General features: G+C 43.0%; 1 protein-coding gene across 1 annotated transcript; it reads left to right on the forward strand.

Moving 5' to 3' along the window:
• Positions 1-439: 439 nt before the first annotated feature.
• Positions 440-12,684, forward strand: BAG2 (BAG cochaperone 2). The gene is made up of 3 exons (XM_061626251.1): positions 440-814; positions 10,633-10,742; positions 11,305-12,684. Exons 1-3 carry the CDS (start codon positions 660-662, stop codon positions 11,703-11,705), a joined length of 666 nt encoding a protein of 221 aa, XP_061482235.1. The 5' UTR covers positions 440-659; the 3' UTR covers positions 11,706-12,684.
• The last annotated feature ends 3,649 nt before the right edge of the window (positions 12,685-16,333 follow it).

Consider the following 16,333-nt stretch of genomic DNA (forward strand, 5'->3'; position numbering starts at 1 on the left):
GAAGCATCAGAATGGCATGGGGGTATTTTCAATTTAACATTGTAGAATGAAAAAAATCCATGCTGATTTATAGCATACAGCCACTCCCGTGGCTGCATAATATGTCGAGTATGAATGGAGATTAGAGTGCCCCCTCCGGACACTCGTGACGTGGCTTTTCCTCACTTCTAGTTACCTTCCCACGCTAGGCTTGTGTAGAGTAGAGCTTCCAAGTCAGGACATACTAAACCAGAGCATGACCTGTGAACCCCAGTTCCAGTCCTTGTTTACAGTTCCGTGGCGGCACTGATTGTGATTGATTCTGGAAAACTAAAGTGCCTCTGAACATTCGCGGAGCGCTTTTCTCGAGTCGTAACCCTGTCACACGTCTTCGGTCGGGGGACGGGTGGACTGCAGAGCTTCTTCCACGAAGACGTGAGCAAGCTTCACTTTTCTTGTACCGCAATGCACCGCTACCGGTGCAAGGGCGATTGGAGGGAACGACTTTGCCGCTTTGGGCGGGGACAGCTCGTTTCCTTCTTTGGCGGCGAGTCGGACGTGAGTCGTGGAGGGCCGCTGGCGCTGAAGCCGCTGCCTGCGGTGACTGTAGGCAAGCGGCAGAACTAGCGCCCGGTGGCAGCGGTAGCGGCGACTTGTCCCTCTTTGTTGCGCGGCCCGCCATGGCCCAGGCTAAGATAAGCAACGCCAAAAGCAGCGCCGGCGACGCAGGCCAGCAAGCGGGCGGGGGTCAGCTCCGAGGCCGCTTCTTTCGCTCTACCTCCATGGCGGACCGCTCCAGCCGCCTGCTCGAGTGCCTCGACCAGTTGGAGCGGAGGTAACCTGCAGGTTTGGCCAGGGAGGAAGGGAGACAATGGCATTTGGGGTAGCTTCGGGGCGTCTGTCGAAAAGGAATAGCGGAGAATATAGTCTATTGAAAGGCTGTGGTGGTTTTTAGGATGAGGAGGGAGACAAAATATAGCTGCTTTCCTGGAATGGGCTGTTATAGTTCCCAGGCATTAAGAAACAGCATTATACTGCCACGAGAGGGGCTCTGTGCTATAGTCAGAGTGGGTTTTTTGCATTCTGCAATGTTAAATTGAAAATACCCCTCAAGTCTTTCTGATGCTCCCCATTAGCTTATTTCAAAACAAACCCTTACAAAACATATAGTACTGAACTCAGAAAACGCTTGCTTAACAATCCTCTAAATGAATGAATGAATAATTTTTATTTCGGTAATAGACCAGCCAGATCCTCTAAATGGCAATACACAAAACAGTCAGAGAGAATCAAGAGTTCAAAGTGTAAAAAGAGAGAGAAAACCCCAGAGCCCTTTTGGACTTTTTTCTGTCAGAGTTCTTATAATTTGTTGAAATTAATTAAAAATCAGCCATGTTCACTGAGTACGTGTAATCCTATTACTGACCTTGCCCCATACTCTGAATTTCATCTTCTGCAGTTTAAAAGTTGAAAAAATGCCTGGCTGATTTTTAATTAATTTAAGAAATTTTACATTGAACTCAGGGATAATGTCGGGCATGCTCAGTAAGAACCAACTGTCAGTTTTAAAAGCCAGACTCACAGCTGCTGGGCTTGCCTAATCAGGGGGCCACACCCAAGCCAGACCTTTATTTCACTTTAGACAGACAGGCTTCCCCCAAAGAATCCTGAGAAGTGTAGTTTGTGAAGCGTGCTAAGAGGAGACTCCTATTCCCCTGACAGTGCTCCAGTGGCTAGAGTGGTCTAACAGTCAGCCGCTCTGATTGAAGCTCTGTGAGCAAAACAGGGCGTCACCTAGCAACTCTCAGCACCTTTAACTAACTACACTTCCCAGGATTCTTTGGGGAAAGCCATGACTGTCTAAAGTGAAATAAAAGTCTGGTGTGGATGTGGCCAGGGACAGTTTTGGTTTAAATTTGGGGGGGAGGCTACATGTGCCTGCTGTAGAATAAAAAGGTGAGGGAAACGCTGAAAAGCAATGATACTGTTCACAATGTTTTCCTTTTCAAAAGGAAAGCGGCTTCCTCTCTGCCCAGTGCCAATCCACCCAATCACCTCCTTGCCCTGCCCTGCCCCTCCCCCAGGTCAGTTTCACCTATCCTAAACATTTGCACAGAAATAAATCCCATTGAACTCAGAAAGTACGCAAATGATCAAACCCTCCCTCCTTTCTCCTCCCTCCTATCCCCTTCCCCTTGCGCCCCTTCCCTCCCCATCCCAATCCCCTTCCAGTCCCCTCCCTCTCCCTCCTTCCCTCCCAATCCCCTCCCTCCCTCTCCCCCTCCCCATGGCCAGTTTTACCTATCCTAAGTATGATTGCATGGGAGTAAATGCCATCGAACTCAGTAAGCATGCAAATGATCAGACCTGCCTTTCCCCTCCTTCCCCGCTTCTCTGCCTTCCTTCTCCCCTCTCTTTTTCCTTCTTCCTCCTCCCCTGCCCATTCCAGCCCCCCTCCCTCCCCCTGGTCAGTTTTACCTATCCTAAAGCATGATTGCACAGGAGTAAATACCACTGAACTCAATAAATGTGCAAATGATCAAACCTGCCATTCTCTTCCCCTCCCCCTCCTGCCTGTTCTCATCTCTCTCCTCCCCTCTGCCCTTCCTCCCCTCCCTCCTCCTCCCCCCCTCCCCATCCCCTGTGGTCAGTTTCACCTATCCCAAGCATGATTGCAGGGGAGTAAATCCCACTGAACTCAATAAGCATGCAAATGATCAATCCATTCTCAGCAAACTTGCACAGGATTCCATTTCTTACTTCTCGGATTAAAAAGAGAAATTCACTTGTTATTATGTGCCCTCAAGTCGATTATGACTTGTGGCTACCCTATGAATCAGTAACCTCCGAGATTGCCACTTTGGGGGAGACACCTGTCACCACCCAGGTATATGTAAGAAGAGCTAGAGTTTTCCAACTGTTAAAACAGGCCGTTTTTCTTTAAATGGATGTCATCATTTAAAAAACTTCTTAAATAGGATAAATCAGTAGATGGGGAGGTGGGTCCATTACCCCCATCCTGGTCGTTGGTCAGGATGTTGATGTTAGAACTTTAAAATACAGAGAGGAAATGGAGATTGATTGGATTTGCTTAAATGTTTCATTAGGAATTGTTAGCTGAGTTGAAGTTTGAATTGAGGCCTCTCAATGTCTGATGAGATGCTCCTCTGATGCATGAAGAACTTCTAGGGAAGTGGGAGTTTGTTAGTTATGTGTCTACAGAAGCAATTGGGCTGTTGGAAACATATGTCAAAGGGGACAGAGGTGATAACATATTACTGCAAACTTACTACAATGCACTCACTGTCTGTGTGTCTGATTGGCAGTTAGTACAAAATATTATTAAATGAAACCAGCTGTACAGAACTGCATGTCACAAACTGCATCCAACCCATTTCTTGGGACCGGGGTTCCTTGGGGACTGGCTTCTCCCATAAAGACTTCCCTTGTGATTCAGATCTCCCTTTGAGTCCTTGCTCAGGGTCCCTCTTTTTGCAGAAGTGAGGCTGATGGTGGCCTGTGATAGGGCCTTTTCAGTTGTGGCACCCCAACTCTGGAGTGCTGTCCCCAAGGAAGCTCAGTGGTGCTGAGGGCGATGTCATTTTGGCCACAGATAAAAACCTTTTAAGTTGCCCAGGGTGTTTTCTTCTGTGCTTCCTGCCTTGTTTTAGTTTAGTCTAACTTCTATCATTCTGTGCTTTTCCTGTTTTATGGGTTTTTACAGATATGATTGGTGATTATTTTAATGTCATTTTATTATTTGAAATATATGTTAGCTGCTCCAGGTAGCTGTTTTCTGACTAGTGCCTTATAAATGCTACATATTAATGAAAGTAACACAGTAGCCTTTTTTTGGCCAGGAGAGTTTTTCATATTACAAAGCTTTTGGGTGAGAATTTTCTATCTGTGTTGATTACAGATTGCTACATACACGTTTATTTTGGGATGGCTTTTTCATACATGTAAGCAATTGTTTGATGCTTCAGTAATTGAGTAAGGAGCATGCGTCGTTCCAATGCTGGATGTTGGTGCATTAGCTGGTAGTGGCCACCTCACACTTTTCCTCTATCTATGCAAGAATGAGGAAGAAATTTGCAGCTGCAAGATGGTCCAACTTTATGAGTGACGTACACAGGTGCTGCGGTGGGAAAGGCCTATATATAGTTCCAAACTGGGAGGGACCTGGGAGTTCCAGCTGTCATTCCAGAAGCCATATGGAGGCTGAGCACCTTTTTTGTTGGCAAGGCTTGGCGTAAGGATTTTAAGCATGTTTATTCAGAAACAAATCCCACTGAGTTCAGTGGAATTTGCTCCCTGCTAAATATGATTAGTATTTCAGTTTAATTTGTTAGGAATATGCAGCTTAAATTAACATGAAGAACATCATTGCAGCTCTACTTTCTTACCACAGGCAAATCATTTTACCAGAATTGTACCAAAGATCAACCCTTCGTCGTTGCCTAGAGCTTAAACCACACAGTTAAGTTGTCTGACTGTTAACGTTCAGGTTGAGGTGTGTATTTTGCATCCAGAGGAGGTGAGAAGTAGAGTCTTAGAATTTGAAGAAACTCACAGGACACATTTCAAAAATAGACACTACAAGATAAAATCTGGGAACAAACCAGGGAGCATGATTAAGGCTGGGCTATTTTCCTGGCCCTGCCTTTGTGTTTTTACAACAGCCTGACCTGCAATAATTTAGCAGATGAAGCTGTTGTTGTGATGAAGATAAAGTGAAGGGAAAGCGTTTGCATGCTTAGTTTCTGCACCATTAGCTTACCACTAAAGGCATAGGGAGCAGACAGTTTTTTAAAAAAGCTGAAAAGCTATATGCAGTTGAATAAGACAAATGCTAGAGCCAGTGTGGTGTAGTGGTTAAGGTGTTGTACTATGACCTGGGAGACCAGGGTTCGAATCCCCACACAGCTCACTGGGTGACCTTGGGCCAGTCACTGCCTCTTAGCCTCAGAGGAAGGCTATGGTAAACCCCCTCTGAATACCGCTTACCTATTCATAGGGTCGCCCATAAGTCAGAATCGACTTGAAGGCAGTCCATAATAATAATAATAAAAGACAAACACTAAGTTATTGCTAAGTAGAATAGAAAATGATCTTCCATTAAAGTGTTAAAGTGGTCTCCTTCATATCCTGCTAAAACTGAAATTGCTACTACTGCCATTCCCACATATATTCCAACTCCAAAAAAGGAAGCCAGTGAGCTTAGAAAAAGAAGGGAGGGTTTACTGGGATTGGACTGTGTTGAGATAAACAGTTTGGCTGTGAGAGTTCAGCTAGTGTACAAGATGTAGTGCTTACTGAAATGGTAAATCAGTGGCAGGGCTACAGCACTTCAGACTGCAGATGGCTGCACACTTGATGAAATACTCCTTACAAAACAAGCCCTACACACAGAAAGCTAGATGTCTGAGAGAAGAGTTCTAGCCTAGCTTTCTCTTCAACATGCTAATTTTCTGTATTATACAGCCATGAGAGTGGCTGTATACTATAGCCAGCGTGGATTTTTCACATTCTGCAATGTTAAATTGAAAATACCCCCTTGCCATTCTGATGCTTCCCATAAGCTCATTTCAAAACAAAACCTTACAAAACTTATAGTCCTGAACTCAGAAACTCTTGCTTAACCCCCCTCTCCATTTTCATGGTGATATACAAAACAGTCAGAGAGAACAGAGAGTTCAAAGTCTAAAAAGAGAGAAAAAAACGCAGAGCCCTTTTGGACTTCTTTCTCAGAGTTTTCATAATCTGTTGAGATTCATTAAAAATCACCAATGTTCACAGAGTACCTGTAATCCTAATACTGACCTTGCCCCATACTCTGACCTTCATCTTCTGCAGTTAAAAGTTAAAAAAAATGCCTGGCTGGTTTTTAATTAATTCAAGAAATTTTGGCTGGGCCCTGTGATAATGTGGGGCATGCTCAGAAAGAACCAACTGTCAGTGTTCTAAAAGCATCACAGTTGCTGGGCTTGGCTAATCAGGGGGCCACACCCACATCAGACTTTGATTTCAGTTGAGACAGTCATGGCTTCCCTCAGAGAATCCTGGGAAGTGTAGTTTGTGAAGGGTGCTGAGAGGAGACTCCTATTCCACTGAGAGAATGTTTTAACAGTCAGCCACTCTGATTGAAGGTCTGTGAGGGGAACAGGGCATCTCCTAGCAACTCTCAGCCCCCTTCACTAACTACACTTCCCAGGATTCTTTGAGAGAAGCCATGACTGTCCAAAGTGAAATAAAGGCCTGGTGTGGATGTGGCCAGGGACAGCTTTAGTTTAAATTTGGGTGAGAGGCTACATGTGCCTGCTGTAGAATAAAAAGGTGGGGGAAACGCTGAAAAGCAATGATACTGTTCACAATGTTTTCCTTTTATTTTTATTTATTTATTTATTTATTATTAAATTTGTTAGTCGCCCATCTGGCTGGTTGTCCAGCCACTCTGGGCAACGTACAAGATAAAACAGTATATCAAACAGTTAAAATTTTGGAAAGGAAAGGGGCTTCCCTTCTGACCAGTGCCCACCCACCCAATCTCCTCCCCTCCCCTTCCCCGCCTGTCCGCCGGGTCAGTGTTGGACTGGACCTGGGAGACCAGGGTTCGAATCCCCACACAGCCATGAAGCTGACTGGGTGACCTTGGGCCAGTCACTGCATCTCAGCCTCAGAGGAAGGCAATGGTAAAACCACCTCTGAATACCATTTACCATGAAAACCCTATTCAAAGGGTTGCCATAAGTTCGGTCGACTTGAAGGCAGTCCATTTCCATTTTCAAACATGATTGCACAGAAATAAATCCCAATGAACTCAAAAAGTATGCACATGATCAAACTAGGGTTGCCAGGCCCCAGTTGTGTAGGGGGAAGGGAGAATTTCACCTTGTGGTTTTTCCCATTACAATGTTGCAAGAAAACCTGTACTTGGCTGAATTTTCTCTTCTTTTAAAGATACAAAATCATTCTCAGGCTCTGAGCCTAGCAACCCTAGATCAGACCCACCCACCCTTCTCCCTCCTATCCCCTCTCTCTTGCCCCTTCCCTCCCCCTTCCTTTGCCCCTCCCTCCCCATCCCCTTCCAATCCCCTCCTTCCTCCTTCTCCCCCTCCCCTTCCTTCTCCCCATGGTCAGTTTTACCTATCTTAAGCATGATTGCATGGAAGTAAATACCATTAAACTCTATAAGCATGCAAATGATCAAACCTGCCCTCCCCTCCTCCTTCCTTTACCCCCCTTTAATACGCTGCTTCCCCTTCCCCCTCCCCCATGTTCAGGTTTTCCTATCCTAACCATGTTGCATAAGAGTACATCCCATTGAATTCAATAAGCATGCAAGTGATCAGACCTGCTTTTCCCCTCCTTCCCCTCTCCTTTCCTCCTCCCCCCTCTTCCTTCCTCCTCCTCCCCTGCCCACTCCAGCCCTCCCTCCGGTCACTTTTACCTATCCTAAGCCTGATTGCATGGGAGTAAATCGGACTGAACTCAATAAACATGCAAATGATCAAACCTGTCCTTCTCCTCCCCTCCCTGTCTGCCTGCTCCCATCCCAGTCCTCCCCTTTGCCTTTCCTCTCTTCCCTCCTCCTCTTCCTCCTCCTCCTCTCCCCATCCCCTGTTGTCAGTTTCACCTATCCTAAGCAGGATTTCAGGGGAGTAAATCCCACTGAACTCAGTAAGCATGCAAATGATCAATCCATTCTCAGCAAGCTTGCACAGGATCCCATTTCTTACCTCCTGGATTAACAAGCAGGGAAATTCACTAATAGGCAAAAAATCTTGCGGTTTAAAAATGTACCTATAGCCAACAGATATTTCTATCAAAAGTAGGGAAGTTGGGCAGCTATAGTGAATGGACCAGGGGAGCAGGAGACCTGACCTCCACTCTGAGATATTGTACTGCCCTACAAATTGGTCAAAATGCAAACACCATTTGGGTTGGTCTTTCATAGTCCAATCCACTTCCTGTGTAGCTTGGAAGGATTTGGTAACGAGCCTCTGAGCAGATGGTGAGTGGTGGCAACACCTGCAACCAGCCCAAAGAATAGAAAGAAGACATGTGCTGTGCTGATCTTGTTTTAGCAGGGAGGAAGCAACATTATTAAGACAGTTGATATAGTTGGTCACTTTGAATATGTCTGATTTCGTTTGCAATTTTAGTGAAGTTTCCTATAGGAAATCATTTTCTTTTGTTTCTATTTCTGTGAATATGTGAAGTACAGCAACACTTTGCAAAATTTACACTAAAAAACCTCCAAACATAACTGTGGAATAATAGCACTGACTTCTGCAGAATAGTCTCCAGTGGACCTCAGGAGTGTCTCAGTTTGCACAAGATAAAACAGTGGTAGGTGAAATATATTCTAGCAAAAATCTAGGTGTGCTCTATGTTTTTAATTGACCGTGCCCACCTTGCCTTAAATGAAGTGGTTTAAACATAGCAGGCTGAAAACATGCATCCTCTTTTTTCCAACAGCTAGAGTCATTGCTTAAGTAGCAACATACTGTAATCAGTCTGATTTTACATCAAACTGCAATTTCAGATTGAACTGTTAATGCACTCAAAATAGAAATAGAACATAACCAACAATTTGAAATACAAAAGGCTGCCTGCACCATCATATGACATTGACCAATAAAAAGGCATTGAAATTAATAAAAATAAATTTGACACAGATGTCTAGGATGAATAATGAGGGAAATAAATTTTTCTAGGTTAGATTCTCTGTAGAAACATTAGTAACACAGGAAACAAGTAAAGAAAGAAGAACACCAACAAACATACAAAAATAAAATTCTCCATCTTTGGAGATGGCAGGTATTGCCACCACTCACCATATGCTCAGAGGCACATGCTACCAAATTCTTCCAAGCTACACTGCAAGTGGATTGGACTGTGAAAGACCAACCCAAATGGTGTTTGCATTTTGACCAATTTGTAGGGCAGTCCAATATCTCAGAGAGGAGGTCAGGTCTGCTGCTCCTCTGGTGCATTCACTATAGCTGCCCAATTTCCCTGCTTTTTGAAGTTTGATAGAAATAGCTGTGGGCTATAGGTACGTTCTTAAACCACAAGGTTTTTTGCCTATTAGTGAATATAATTTTTTTATAATAAATAGCATTCTCTGATGTGAACACCAACCTACAGTTTGAAGAGGTACAGCTCAAGCACAGAACAAAGCCTTAAAGGGTCTTAAGTCTTTTCCATTGCTTTCTTCTTGAAAAAAAAAGTTTTTACTGAGTTTTTAGAACAGAAAAACAAGAAAGGGAATTGAAAAAGAAAATGAATAATTATACAGTACCCCAACACCCCCTCCCCCTCCCTTCGAATGGACTATCATTTCAAAGCAAATAGCTCTATCATGTACCCCTATCAAATAAAAGTATCCTTCCATAGTTCACCGTGTGTTGTTTGTGCCCTTCATCCATGTTCTCCAGTTTGCCTCATACATTCCCAATTGAATAAAGTTGTGTGTCTTTTTATGTGTCCTGCTTTCCTGAAGAGCATCAGTTAATTTTTCAATGAGGGCAAGGTCCCAAAGCTCCTGAAGCCAAATGTCCATTAAATCAGCATATTGGTTCCTCCAAAATCTGGCAAAGGCCATCATAATACAGGTGAGCAAATGTTTATGATGGAGGGCCTGTGTTTCCTCATCATAAATTGAGAGTAAGGCAATCCTTGGATCCCACAATATTGTTTGCTCCTCCTGTGGAAGCAGAAAACCATCCTTTTATGCCCACTTGTCCTGCCGATGCGGTTGACTATGAAATTTTTACAGGGATTTTTAACAAGATGTGTGAATGAAAACGGTGTTAAGCATTACTGTCTATTTTTAAAAACTGCACCAAAGACTATTGATTTTACACTTGAAGGTCTCGTCACGCATTGTATAGAAGCAGGGACCCATTAAATATTTCAGGAGTAGGGAACAGGCTTATCCCCTTATTCTAGGTGAGTTCATGAGTTTACTTCTTTCTCTAGAGAAAATGTTTTTTAAATCTTCCTGCAGAAACACAATTTTTGTCTGTGTTGTGTGCGGGTGTAATCTTGAAAATGGTCAAAGTAGCAATTTCCACAATGAATAGTTCCAGTTTCTTTGTATTCCTTTGGTTGTTGACATTTTTATTTTTGTTTAATTTATTTGGAATACTGCCCTCTCCCTCTTCTCTCCCCCCCTCCCCCACTGTTTTGCAAATACAAGGCGTGGAGAGGAATGAGATGGTGACTGAATGCTACTGTTTTTGCATGCATGCCCTTCTCATTGCACAACCCAGCCAAAGCCCTCTCTCCCACTAGAGGTGGAACTAGATCCAACCAGGATCCATTATTAGGACATCCAAATTTCTATTTTGGCAAATAGCAGTAGCAGAAACCCACAGAGTTGTAGCAGGACTGCAGTGCTGGGAAAGCAGGCGGTTAATCTTTTAACCATGCAATTTTCTCAATACCAGTGGGCCTCTCTCCAACCTTATTTGCTTATTAGGAAAAAGTCTGGGCGCCACAAGGAATTTAGTTATCTACTTTAAATGTAAAATCAATCAGTACTGCTATGATAAATGAATAATATTTTCAGTTGTTCACTAGAAATTGTCTGTACAAGTAATGATTTTAATGATCTCTCTTCCTATTTGTTTTTCCCCCTCTCAGGGTTGAAGCTTTGCGTGATACAGCATCTTCGATGGAGCAAGAAAAGGAAACTCTTCTGGAAATGATCCACAGTGTACAAAACAGCCAAGATATGAGGAACATTAGTGAAGGTGAAAGCCTAGCAGTTCTTGAATCTGTCACTTACTTTGGGCCAATGAAAAAAGATAGGGTAGTAGCCAATTGATGGAGGGAGGCAATTTTTGGCAATTTCCCTTTCTCCCTGTCTCCCCCCCCCATTTGCTCCCAAGTGTTGGGGGATCTCGCAAGCATATGCGAGGGACGAGGGGGGTTGTAAGGAGAGAAAGAAAATCACCCAAAGTTGCTTTCATCACCTGTATGCTCACAGATGCTGTCTGTCAGTGGAGGGACAATTGGATACTATCCATAATAATAATAATTTCATATTCTTGTTACACACACCACAGGATGTTCGGGCCCTTTTGCCTGACAGATGAAACACATCTCCACTCATTATCTTGTATGGAGAGCTGCTAATACTGGTCAAGTCAAAATCTCTCCCAAGAGTCACTTCAAGCATTATTGGACTCCCATTTTCTATGTCATACAGTAGGAGATGCTATACTATTAGTTTACCTTTACTTTTCAATTTAGTACAGTAATTTGGTGTAATATAAAGCTTTAAAACTAAAATGTTTTACTTTCAAAATGCAGGTGAAAGAGAAGAACTCAATCTAACTGCCAAACGCCTGATGGGTAGAACCCTCACAGTGGAGGTCTCAGTAGAAACCATCCGAAATCCCCAGCAGCAAGAGTCCCTATTGCATGCCACACATATGATTGATGAAATAGTCAATAAACTCCTGGATGATTTGGAAGACTCCAAGAGCCGCTTAATGTCACTCTATGGTGCATGTACATCTGAGGTACCACCTGGACCCAATAATCAAAAATTTCAGTCCGTTGTAATTGGATGTGCTATAGAAGATCAGAAGAAAATCAAAAGGCGACTAGAGACTCTGCTTAGAAATATAGAAAACTCTGAAAAATCCATCATGCTATTTGAGCATCAGAAATCTGCTGCAAGACAGTTTTGCAACAATGGAAAAGATTAAAAGCTGTGGAAAACTATTGAAAGAATGAATGTTTCCATAAAGCAAAGAAAATCAAAGAAATGCTGCTACCCTGGAATTTGAAAAAGCAACTACAGAGAACTGTGCATGTCTATGTAGTCCTTAAAGCAATCCTTGGCATTCAGAGCACAGAAGCATAGCTGGAAGGGGAGAATCCTGGGAAAATCCCCTAACTTTAAAGGTAAAGGTGTCCCCGCACTTATAGTGTGAGTTGTTTCCGACTCTTAGGGTGACGTCTTGCAACATTTACAAGGCAGACCGTATATATGTGGTGGGATTGCCAGTTCCTTCCCCGGCCTTTCTTTACCCCCCAGCATATGCCCCTAACTTTACCCTGGGTAAAAAGTGTTCCTGCTTCCATCAGTGATAAGATTACCAATTAAAAAGTGGGCTCATGTGAAGCACTTAATCTGTGGCAACTACAGGATTAAGCAGCTATAGGACCATAGAACCATGTGAACATCCAGCAGTTTTTATTCCATTGCTTTTGTTCCCACCAAGAGGGGTATCTATTTACTCTGTATGGGGAATATTACAGTGCTGGATATATTTAAACTAATAGGTAGCTGTAGCTGTATTTGATATTAGCATTAAAATGTAGACATTTTATGTCCCAAGGATTAACTTTTACATAAGCTGTATCTGGTGTGCTCCAATACAATTAACAGTTCAATATTTTAATACTTCTAACATATCTTCCACTCAATTCCAGAAGCTCCTCGATACCTCTTTTGCCCTTTCAGTTCTCTAGGAAGCTTCCGTGCCAACCATTGTGTACAAAATCATTATGTAGCGCACTTCCCTTCCTCACCCTCCCCACCCCCAATTGAGTGAATGAACCTGCGCATTGGAGCGGAGTGTGTGGCAGGATGATTGCTACAACAGATGTGAAGAAAACAATGTGCACTTTTTTTCTTGCTGAAGGTTCATAAATAAAAAAGGTTGTGCTCTACACTGTAAACACTTCAGTAGCCCTTTTTATTTGTTTAGATTATATACTCCATATCTATAGATCTCTTAACTGCTAAACCCAGGTAAAGTGTGAGAAGCACTTTACTAAACTAGGTACTAGTTGCACTCCCACTATTATTCCACCTGCTCAGAGACATCAAGTTGGATCTATCAGTTCATAGTCACTAGTTGCTTCACCCGTTATGGCCATGGAAGTGAGAGGGATTCTCCAGAGGGAATGCAGAGAATATTGGTGAAATTGCCTCTTGTCCTCTTCCATGAGCAGGACTCCACTCACAGGAATTTTGGATCTAGAAATAGGGGACTGGTTAACTTGGCAGGGGTGCAATATTTACAACACAAGATTCCATACAACATGCACTATAAGCATGCAGCAAAGGTCACAACACTAGTGCACTCTCTCGACGCTCTTCTTTCATGTGCATAAAGACCTACCTATTGCCATTAGGGAAAATTCAGGATGTTAAGTCCTCATAATCACTATGCACACTGATCGCATTAATATCCATAATAAATCTGGAAATGTTGCCACAAAATACAAGTGGGGATTTTGTATTTTTTAAAAGTATTTTAAACTCCTTATTGTCTGTCTAGTTTTTTCAAATTACTCTTATAAGCTAGAGTGTGCTAATTCTGTATATGTATGATTTTTACCATATGTGCCCAATGACCATTGTCTTTCAACTGGTAGACTGATAGAAGCAGCACTTTTATATGCTAATTTTGTTAAATGACAACACTCTGGGTATATAATGTCTTATCAAGTGCTTTAGTTATCAAATTTTGTTTAAGTGTATTCCTCATTAGGTTCTATAGAAAAATATTTTAAGTTACTGGCTTCAGATACCTTGGTGATTATGATGCAAGAGAAAATAGTATGTGGATCAGCTTCTCGGTGTTGCCAAACAGAGTTCCTTTTAGTGATTTTATAGAGATAGCAAAAGCAAAATTTAGGTCTAAAGCAGGTCATAGTGACAAATTCCTTTAAAAATATGAATTTACTCTGTGGGTAAATATACCCACTCATATATTTTAACAGTTGAGATCAAAAGCAGTTTGACCATACCTTTTTGGTCTAAGTAAAAACCAGTGGGTGATATCTAGTGGTGACTGTCCACTGACAGAAAGGAATCAGTTAGTGGAATGACAATCTCCCCCTCCAGTGCTTCAAGCCCCCTCTCTAAATCTGTTCTAGAGGGTTGGGGGACCCTCTGGAGTAGATTTTTAGGGGGCAGGATATTGAAGGGGGGAGGGGGTGTTTGCTGAAAATAGCCTGTCTCCCAGTTCCGCTGGTACATTCCCTTCTGTCAGCAGACAGCCATCAGCGGATATTACCAAATATATATAACTTAAGACACATTTGTAAAATACTTGGAGCAACCAGTCACAGGCCTAGAGACCCTTCATTGTGAACATGAGACTAAGGATATTCTCACCAAATTAAATGCCACTCATTTTAAAAGAACTGAGTATTCCATTTTTGAGATAGACCAATGGTCTGACTTGGTATAAGGCAGCTTTCTGTTTCTATGTTTGGGAACTGGTGGGTGAGTGCAGTGGTGGTTAGTGGGCTGTGTATTGGTGCTGGGGATTATGTAAGGTGAATGGAGGGCTTTGTGATGTGCTTGGGCAAGGAAGGCAGAAGGGATAACACTAGAGGCACTCCTAATCACAACTTGGAGGAGATAGGATGATCACAAGGTAAAATAAATGTGTAGACCATCTCATCTATTGTCCCTCCATCTTTTAAATATCTGGTTGAGTATCAGTCTTCTGGCATGATTTTGCAGTTCATAATAAGACCGCATTAATCTGTGACTTAATTGCAGGTGAGAGAGCTGGCCTGCTGTGTATTACCTAGGCTAACTGGCTGATCTGATCCAGCCATGTCCATCAGGGTACTTAGTGCAGCACCATCATAGGCTGAAGGGCCAGGGAGGAATGCTTATAGTCTATCAAGTTACTGTGTCACTCACCAGAAACCCTCTTTGCCTTCTACCCGGCTTTGGGCCATTGAGATTGGTGATCCTGTTGGTAAACGACCCATTCTGCTGCCCTGCAACTTCACGGACTGAGGTGGCGTCTAGTATGGTATTGGAAAAACCCAGAATTATTCTATGAAACTCATGGCTTCCACAACAAACATGGGGCTGTTTGCATTCCCTTGACACAATCTTTGCCTCAGGGTGTGAAAGGGGTAGTCTAGGTATGGAGGGGGGAGTTTCAAAATAATCCCTATTATCATGGCAAGGCCACTACCTAATCAAGTTTGGTCTTTAATTCTTCCCTGCAGGGGTGGGAGACCTACTAAGGTGATCTGCTCCCAGAGACTTGCAGAATCCAGTGGATTCCTGAACGCTCCAGGGGATTTTCTAGCAGCTAGAGCTCATGAGGCTCTAATCTTGCTATGGAATAGCAATGCACAACAGGCCATGGACAAGATTCCTCCCGAATGCCCTCTCCAACGCTGTGGAGCCATAATTGTCCCCCAATTTTCTGGGAAGCTCTAGCCAGTGAGACAGGTCATTTGATTACTGGAGGTCAAATGCTGTTAAGACTCACCAAAGATTCACTGGGGCTCACCGAACATGCACTGTGCACAAGTATTTTGTGTGGTCATGAAGGCAGCAAAGGCACCTTACTTTGCTGACTTCATTGAATCAAGTGGCCATCCTAGTGGGGTTTATTGGCATCTACCCAGTAGCAGGATGGTGGAAGCCTGCTAAGCATTCCAAGGATAAAAACTGCTCACCCTAACTCAAGTTCTACTATTATGACAGATCTAGGTGCACTGTCCAATACGCTGTCTTACCTGGTTTCACAGGACCAGTTTCAGCTTTTGCGGCCTGAAGAAATGGGCAGACACTTGCAGCAGTCCACTCAACTCCATGCTGTTTGGCCCTTGTTTATCATGGCTCATTCAAGCTAGCTGAGGGTTATGTGGGTTAATCCAGGGGGTGGTTAACGCATCATTATGTAACAGAATGGTACCCTTAAGGCCCTGCAATTACCTACAGAACTCCATCTGAGACCAGCACAGAGGCAGGCCTGTAAGTGTCATGAAATGAGCTCCCGTCTGCAATAAAGCAGGCACCAATCCTAATGTGTTCAAATTGTTTATTAAATACATACCTCTTTACCCAGGCATCCCTTGATGCCAGTTTTTAACAATTCCAGTACTGCAATGATGATGTTTTGCTGTTTCAGGGATATGTTGTAGTACTTTATTAGTGCATTTTTACTATTGTAAACAGACTTGGGATTATCTTTAAAATGAAACTGACTAGAACTGATTTATCAATGAATGTAGTAAAGCCAGACAGAATATCAGTCACTTTTGTGATCCTGCAACAGTTAAGACTTGAACTGTAACTCAACATCAGACACACTACAAAATAATTGGCACTTCTGAAGATTTGAGAACAGGTAAGTGTCCATAACACACTGCATTGTATCCAAGGTACATTGTTACTAACATTTCTCCTTAAAGGCCAATTGACTACATGCCATTTTTTTGGAAACAGTCAGCTTGGTGTTAAATGCCTTAGGCTCCAATTTCCTTAAAGGCAGCAAGGCCATGGAAATATGCTTTGGTACACAGATGATCCTGATGAATTGTGCTCTGTACAGATAAAGGG

The sequence above is a fragment of the Rhineura floridana genome, chromosome 4, assembly GCF_030035675.1.
Source record: "Rhineura floridana isolate rRhiFlo1 chromosome 4, rRhiFlo1.hap2, whole genome shotgun sequence".
In the NCBI taxonomy this organism is placed as follows: domain Eukaryota; kingdom Metazoa; phylum Chordata; class Lepidosauria; order Squamata; family Rhineuridae; genus Rhineura; species Rhineura floridana.